General features: G+C 41.6%; 1 protein-coding gene across 5 annotated transcripts in view; it reads right to left on the bottom strand.

Annotated features, from left to right (window-relative positions):
- IFTAP (intraflagellar transport associated protein) overlaps positions 1-9,055 on the bottom strand; it is a 65,005-nt gene that overhangs the window by 25,721 nt on the left and 30,229 nt on the right. For all 5 annotated transcript variants that reach the window (XM_028501576.1, XM_007106864.2, XM_028501577.1 and 2 more), the window contains one exon: positions 555-709. In XM_028501576.1, the coding sequence (XP_028357377.1) occupies positions 555-709 (155 nt within the window). The remainder of the gene's footprint in view (positions 1-554; positions 710-9,055) is intronic.

The following is a 9,055-nucleotide window of genomic DNA, read 5'->3' as shown; positions in this document are numbered from 1 at the left end:
AAAAAAAATGTCATGAAGAGACTAGGGGTAGGACGGGAATAAAACACAGAACTACTAGAGCATGGATATGGGGAGGGGGAAGGGTAAGCTGTGATGAAGTGAGAGAGTGGCATGGACATATATACACTACCAAACGTAGGGTGGATAGCTAGTGGGAAGCAGCCGCATGGCACAGGAAGATCAGCTAGGTGGTTTGTGACCACCTAGAGGGGTGGGATAGGGAGGGTGGGAGGGAGGGAGACGCAAGAGGGAAGAGATATGGGAACATATGTATATGTATAACTGATTCACTTTGTTGTAAAGCAGAAACTAACACACCATTGTAAAGCAATTATACTCCAATAAAGACGTTAAAAAAAAAAAGTTGGCTGTTGAAATCATGAAATGTAATGATGATTTTCAGTAAAGTATCCCAAAGGCACTCCTTCTAAAATTAGGAGTCTGAGGTACTGATCCAATAGCTGTCCGATGTTTCTTATTATGGTCTCTTTCTTTTTTGTAAATTCATGATGAATTTTTTTTCCTCTGTTTCTGTAAATGTGCTATGGTATTACCTGTTCCTCTTCTGAACACTGTGACAAAGTACGAAGAAAGCTGGCTTTATTGCTAAGATGGTGATCATTTGGTTCATTTCTCTGAGTAAATTTTACTGAAGTAAAATTGTTTTCTGAAGAATTGGTTCCAAAGGCTCCTCTTTTGGTCACATTATCTGAAATGATAAATTACATAATATTAGAAAACACCCACCACATCCAGTCTAGTTTATTCTGTGTTTATTGAGAATCTTTCTTCCAAACAAAAAAAATACTTTTCAAAAAAATCTACAAACTGAATGCTTGAAGCATTAAACACGCTTAACCTATAAAGTTATTTCTAAAAATGCATAGAAAGATAACGCTATTTCATTCACTATTCAACAAACATTTATAAGTTTGTATCCAGCACTGTTCTCAGCCATTGTTAAAAGGTCAATAAAGTAATTTGCAAGACTCTTGGACATTACTGATCTCATTTTTTTTCTAAATTTGAGGGTTTTTTAAAAAAAATATGGAGGCAATGTATTGATGATTTTAGAAAATTTGTAAAAGAAAAAGATTAAAATTAGAATATCACTCATAATCCTACAAGACAGAAAAGCTGCAACAAAATTTTTTCAGTGGCTATTTTTCTCATCTTTTATCTATTCACCCATAAACTTCTAAAAGTCAAATGGAATTGTACTGTACATACCATATTATAAGTCAACTTGAGAGCAATATTTTTTCATACTATTGCATATTCTGCATAATTTTAATGATTATAGAGAATTCCACTGTATATATTTAACATAGTTTATTTAACCAATTCCTATTCTCAACTATTTAAAACTATAAACAATGAATACATTTGTGCTAAATCTTTGCACATTCATGATTATGTCCTTAGGATAAGGAAACAGTCTAAGATTCATCCTAAATTAAGAGAAAATTATAACATGATGCCATTAACAGAAATGTGGGGGACAAATTCAGATGAGAGAGAATGAATTAACCTTTGTCCATGCTGCATTTGAGGTGCCAGTGGAAACTGTGAGGGAAATGTCCCAGAGGCAGCTGCAAATGTAGGCTAAAATGTGGGAGAGAGATCACAGCAATAGGTAAAGAGCTGGTAGTCGATTCCACTGGGGCAGTGGTTTAAGCCATAAAATTATTTTTAATATTAGCAGCAATATTAAAATAAATAAGGGTTAACACTTACTTGAGGGTCAGACTGTCTTTTATTATGCATCTCATAAATCTCATTTAAGCCTCACAACAACCCTAGAGGTAGGTACTGTTAGTATCCCCATTTTACAGGTGAAGAAACCAAGGCCTACAGAGAGATTAAATAATTTGTTCAAAGTTACACAGCTGGTAAGTAGCAGAGTGGGGATGTGAACCCAGGCCTTCCTAATCCAGCACTCACTGCTGTGCAACTTAGAACAGTACAGTAAATGAAGGGAAAGGGTTCTTAGAGAATAGAATAAAGCAGAAAAAAAAAGAAATTTTAAAAGCCCAGAAAGGAGACAAAGAAGAAAAGTTTACAACAGTACAAGAAGAACCCAGGGTGCATGGCACATACTAAAACTAGAACTCCCTTGCTGCAAATGACAATAGCAAAACACAGGAATCTACTTCAAGGATCACTAGAAGAGTGACTAAGGGATTCAAAAGAGGCCAAGTGGCAGAAATCAAGCTACTGTCAGATTAGGGCATCCTGTTCCATCCCCTTACAATACTCCACCATGGAAAGATTCTGGAGACATGGGTTTGTTTTATTTGTGAACAACCTGGGCAGGTATCTAACTGAAGGGGTTACAAAACAAAACAGCCTAACCCACCAAAGTGGCATGTTTGTTTCTCTTGAGCCACTGGTTGCATGGCTTCAAAATCAGTAAGATTCTTGTTGTTCTAATGATCTCGGCCTGGTGCAAGGCAGCCAGAATCCTCTGTTTGCTTCTGAATACCTCATCATTGGTAGAATTAAGACTTGTAGGGGGACTTCCCTGGTGGCACAGTGGCTAAGAATCCGCCTGCCAAGCAGGAGGCACGGGTTCAGGCCCTGGTCCGGGAAGATCCCACATGCCGCAGAGCAACTAAGCCCGTGCGCCACAACTACTGAGCCTGTGCCCTAGAGCCCGCGAGCTACAACTACTGAAGCTCAGGTGCCTAGAGCCTGTGCCCTGCGACAAGAGAAGCCACCGCACTGAGAAGCCTGCTTGCCACAACTAGAGAAAGCCCGCATGCAGCAACGAAGACCCAACGCAGCCAAATAAATAAACAAATAAATTTATTTAAAACAAACAAAAAAAGACTTGTAGGGATGTCTATAGTACATGAACACAGAAATACTGTTGGGGAGCAGAGATAAGGTAGCCTAGCCTATAATACAGCATTAGCTCAATAAGCCAGAGAGGGAAAACACAAATATTTAATGCACTGCTTTTTCTTTCAAAGGGATTTATTAGCAAAGACCACCAGCTCAGGCCAGCTCTCTCTACTGCCTCCTGCACCAGCACCCATGACTCCTAATTAGCTACTACTGGGATGGGTGACCCCTGCCTTGTGCCCCAACAAATCCCTGCAAACTGTGATATGAAGCACTCGCCTTGGCTGCTGGGGGTGGAGGGGCTGAGGGCCTGAGTAAGGAAGGTGATGGGAGGGTTATAGGAACACTGCTGGAGTAACCAGCATGATGCCAGGCCACAGAAGTGAGGACAAAATGGTCTTAGGACTTACCCTCCCTGACTTCTTCCTCTTTTACAGCCACAATTATGGCTGTAAAATCATCAGTCCTAGGGCAGAGACAAGCAGTGGCAGCAGCGTGGAGCAAGATAGGCATGGAGATGCTTGGAAACAGGAGTGAGGAGGAATGAAAGGGTTCTTCAAACTTCATCAAAGTTAGAGGCAAGCAGACTTCCAGTGGCTCCCTGCCATTCCTCAGTGCCCTGTTCTAATAAGAGGCGGCATAGTTTCAGTTCTCCTTGCTTATTTTGAGCCACTGGTTGCATGGCTTCAAAATCAGTAAGATTCTTGTTGTTCTAATGATCTCGGCCTGGTGCAAGGCAGCCAGAATCCTCTGTTTGCTTCTGAATACCTCATCATTGGTAGAATTAAGACTTGTAGGGGGACTTCCCTGGTGGCACAGTGGCTAAGAATCCGCCTGCCAAAGCAGGAGGCACGGGTTCAGGCCCTGGTCCGGGAAGATCCCACATGCCGCAGAGCAACTAAGCCCGTGCGCCACAACTACTGAGCCTGTGCCCTAGAGCCCGCGAGCTACAACTACTGAAGCTCAGGTGCCTAGAGCCTGTGCCCTGCGACAAGAGAAGCCACCGCACTGAGAAGCCTGCTTGCCACAACTAGAGAAAGCCCGCATGCAGCAACGAAGACCCAACGCAGCCAAATAAATAAACAAATAAATTTATTTAAAACAAACAAAAAAAGACTTGTAGGGATGTCTATAGTACATGAACACAGAAATACTGTTGGGGAGCAGAGATAAGGTAGCCTAGCCTATAATACAGCATTAGCTCAATAAGCCAGAGAGGGAAAACACAAATATTTAATGCACTGCTTTTTCTTTCAAAGGGATTTATTAGCAAAGACCACCAGCTCAGGCCAGCTCTCTCTACTGCCTCCTGCACCAGCACCCATGACTCCTAATTAGCTACTACTGGGATGGGTGACCCCTGCCTTGTGCCCCAACAAATCCCTGCAAACTGTGATATGAAGCACTCGCCTTGGCTGCTGGGGGTGGAGGGGCTGAGGGCCTGAGTAAGGAAGGTGATGGGAGGGTTATAGGAACACTGCTGGAGTAACCAGCATGATGCCAGGCCACAGAAGTGAGGACAAAATGGTCTTAGGACTTACCCTCCCTGACTTCTTCCTCTTTTACAGCCACAATTATGGCTGTAAAATCATCAGTCCTAGGGCAGAGACAAGCAGTGGCAGCAGCGTGGAGCAAGATAGGCATGGAGATGCTTGGAAACAGGAGTGAGGAGGAATGAAAGGGTTCTTCAAACTTCATCAAAGTTAGAGGCAAGCAGACTTCCAGTGGCTCCCTGCCATTCCTCAGTGCCCTGTTCTAATAAGAGGCGGCATAGTTTCAGTTCTCCTTGCTTATTCTTTAAGTCTAGCACAACCTAAACCTAGTATTTCCTGAGAAAATACCGCGTACTCAGCACCACACTACTGTAATAATCTATTGGTTTACATACTTGAAAACCACGGTGATGTCTGGGAAGAACAGATGTTCCGTAAGGACAAGTTCTGTTTGTTCTTATAATCACTCAGTGTACTCCTCTGCCATTTCCAATAAAACACCAGGTTATTTGACAAATAACCAGATGAAACTCCTTCAAAATAAAGAGCAAAATGTAATGAAGTCCCAGCTTCTGATGCTGATGTGGAATGATGGTTGAGGTCTCAGATCTAACACAATTTCTTGTTTACTCTTCCAAAACTTCGTCCTTTCATAAACATAAAGCTTTCATTTTTAAAATATGGAAAGATTCAGAAAAGAACCTGTTCCCTCTCTGACTGAACCTACAGTTTAAGACTCCTTCCTAAACCTTGAAAGCAGTTTCACAAGAGTAAGTACTATTTCACTCCAAAGACCCCGAAGTGCTTCTTACAATGCTTTTATCATTTTTTAAAAAAACAGCAAAAAAAAAAAAATCTCTTGGCAGCAGAAGATAGGAAAAAAGTTCTTTTTCAATATGATAATGACAAAATGGCAGATATTGGCACAGCCCAGAATCCGAAGTGGCCTAAAGCCTGATTAGAGTGCCAGATGCTGCTTCCCAGAGTTATCCTGGTGGCCATCCAAACATGCCACCCAAGTGTGCGTTTCATCTTCTTCTGTTTCTGCTTTTCATCAGAGTCCTTTTCTACCTTTTCATCTTATCCCTAATGTTCCTTGCTTTGAAATAAGTGCCAGACATAATACACTTTGGAAATCTAACAGCAATATTTCAGAGAACAAGTCGGTTACTGAGACCTGAAAGAGTGTTTCTTTGGGCATTTCTGAGTCAAAACTTCAATACACATGAAACAAAGGTTTTTTGCTAAAGGTTTCGTTATTCCGAAGCAATGGAATTTCAATTTTCTTTTGATACCAAACAGACAAGCTTCCAACAGATCTCCCTGACAAGGTCACCAACTACACCTACAATGTCTAATTTCAGGCCAAAGAAAAAGGTTACACTCCTGCAAAAGGTTGAAACTATGGATGCCTTGATAAATTAAACACCAATCGTGAATTGATTGTACATCTTCCAGATGAAAGCGGTCAGTTTCAGAGAACTCGGTTTTGAAAGAAACTTTTTACAAATTCAAATTCATCCATTCAAAGGCCAGACTAGTGTCCATGAGCTGAGAAGAAAGTTTACACTTACAGGAAAGTTCTCACAGATCAACACAACCAACATCAGAGTCATGACCTAATTCTCCCAGCAACACCTGAGTGTCTGTTCTTCCGCACCATGGTCAACAGAAATACAAATCAAGAGCATGTTCTCAGTTGTGAAGAGATACTGCATATGTTGCTAAGGAGGAAATAAAAATTCATGCAGGGGAAATTCTGTGCAACACTGGGTAGTTGCCAAAAACCTCCTGCCAAGAGCATAGGGGATAAGCAATCATGCTTATAACAAGACTGGGTACTTTGAAAGTCAGGGGGGTGATTTTCATATCATACTCCTAGCCGAAAGCAATGTTGCGCTGGACAATATTTGCTCTTCATTTGCCCAGCCAAACTACTTCACTCCACTGCTTCTTGATCACATACTCCTTGGTATATGGCCTCCCCTGGAGCGACAGTCATTAGGATTAAATAAGCAATTTAAAAACCAATCAATCATAAATCAGAATGAGTCCAAAGAAGCTAAATTCAGCAGACAAATGTTTTGCAGTGGTCTGAATTCCAACTGTTTTATGTTCTTCACTGGAAAGGGCACGGTGGGGTGGGGGTGGGTGGAGAGGACTACCTTAGCCGGGCCAGTCAGGAATAATTGTACTTTCCCCGAGGCTGGATGATAATTGACTCATTATTCATAGATATAGCTCTCCAGCTGCCAAGACACAAATGCACAACCCTAGCTCAGAGAAAAAAAAAAAAAAGTGTGTCAAAAGTCCAAGATGAGGGACACAATAGCAGTAAGTTGACATTTTTGAAATGTCCAGCGTTAGGCACTTACAGAGAGAAAAAAAAAAATGAGGAAAGTGTCAAGTTGCTGTAAGTTTATTTTCAGGGAGAAAAGCTGGGTGGTAGTTGAGTTATGCAACTTATTCAACCCACAGGTTGTATCGTGGGCATCAAGTATGTGCAAAGTGACCCAAGATGGGTAAGACCCAGTCCCTGCCCTTATGGAGTCTACAAACTAAGAAGTTAAGCCAGGTATGCAAACCACCCAAATAGAACACAACTAACGCAGAGGATATAAGGGAGCACAGAGTTAGAGAAGGGTGAAATCACAATTGGTTTGGGAGAATCACAGAAGGCTTCATATAGGAATGGGGAGTCTGAGCTGGGCTGTGAAAGACGGCTACGATTTCAGCAGGTGAGCCCTGTGAGGAGGTATCCCACAAAGGGAAAACTGCACAAACAAAGCTCCCAAGGTGGGAACACGTGGGGCCTGAGGAAGAACCACCATGTATTCCAGGAAGGCAGGAGCACATATTCTGCGATGCATGGAAGGGCTGCTATTTGCAGGGCTTGACAAAAACTCTGTACTATACCAAGGCCCTTGGGAGTCATAACTAGAGCTGTGCTCTAAGATGAAATGGATGGAATGCAGCAGAGAGGTTCAGATACTTTCATACTAGAAAGTATGGCGCTACTGTGGCAATCCAGGTGAGAAGGGAGCCTCAGCGATGGATTTTTAAGAAAGGAGAAAAGAGCTCACAAAGTGGGCTCTTTTTGTGTTTCTAGAAGAGAAATGAAGACACTATATCTCCAAGTGGTTATGTTTCCTCCCTCTAGATATCTCAGAATGTTTACCTTATCTTCCCATGGCAATCTGTATTATTCTTTTAATTTGGCATGCCCCAGATAACTTAAAAACAACAACAACAACTAAACAATCTCTGTGATGGTGGCAGTAGCTATTACAGCATGCTTGCAACCTGTCAAATGGATTACATGTTGGTGCAAAGAGGCCACACATATCATCCCACAAGATAAACTCACCTTCCCCACTGCTTTAGTCAAGGCCACAGAAGGGAGCTGGTCCAGCGTGGGAGCAGATGCAGCGTATTTGAGCACAGCTTCCCTGAGCTCCCAGAATGCCTAACAGGGTGACACCTGTTGGTGACACTGTCTACACAAAGTAGGATCTTGTTTCTTTTTGTATCACTATCCTTATCTACTTAAAAATTTCAAGTCTATGCACAAATGGTTTATTTTCTTAATAGGAAATATTTATGACAAGCAGGATCCTCCTCGTTCTTCAGCCAAATCCAGAGTTACAAGGCCATATGCTCAGCCGGTGAAGAACTCAGGTAAGGATCTAGGTATCCATGAATAGTAGCTCCATCTCTCCATAGCTTTAGTGAGGTATATTTATAGAATTCAATTAAGTGTACAATTCAATAATTTTTAATAAATATATAGAGTTGTCCAACCATCACCACAATTACATTTTTAGATCATTTCCATCACCCCAAAAAGTCCCAGGTACTCATCTGTAGCCACTCCCCATTCCTACTGCCAAACACAGGCAGCCACTAATCTACTTTTCATAGCTAAAGATATGCCTTTTCTAGACATTCCATATAAATACAATCATATGATACATGGTCTTTTGCACCTGACTTCTCTACTTAGAATGACATCTTTGAGGGTCATCCATGTTGTAGTATATATCAGTATTTCACTCCTTTTTATTGTCAAAAACTATTCCATTACCTGGATAGACCACATTTTGTTTTTCCATTCACCAGTTAATGGACATTTGGATTGTTTCCACATTTGGTACCCCCTTGATTCTAATACTGAGTTTGATCCAAAGATCACCATCACTAATCCAATTGCATGCGGTGCCACGACATGCTGAAATCAACACAAAGGCCAACCACAGAGTTCCAGCTTTCCCTCACACCCCAACAAGGGGAAAAATGCATATAGTAATTGAAGCTACAACTCTGATCATCTTATTGTCTCATATGGTCACAGCCTTAGAAACATGATCCTGTTTTCTTCTTCAAATGTATCTGAAATCATCTGCAATTACCTTTCTTAATTGTCCGTGCTCTGTCTCTTCCCACTAAAATGTAAGCCTAAGGAGAATAAGGACCTCTCCATCAGAAACTTACTCACAATTCCTGAAAGGGAAAATGTTGTTTCCCCATTCCCAAGGACATGTAATGATTAAGACTGAAAGGTAGACTGACACACTACACTTCACCCAGTGAGCTCACTGTGTGCTTAGCACCATGCTAGGCTGGAAGACTAGGAATTGGGAAAGTTAAAGGACATGACTTCTGCCTAGGAGAAACAGAATCTATCCCCTTAAAACTTTTACTCACTCAAAGGCATA

This window comes from Physeter macrocephalus, chromosome 16, assembly GCF_002837175.3.
Source record: "Physeter macrocephalus isolate SW-GA chromosome 16, ASM283717v5, whole genome shotgun sequence".
Lineage (NCBI taxonomy): Eukaryota > Metazoa > Chordata > Mammalia > Artiodactyla > Physeteridae > Physeter > Physeter macrocephalus.
The sequence above is the reverse complement of the archived record's forward strand: the minus strand, read 5'-3'. Positions and strand labels throughout refer to the sequence as shown.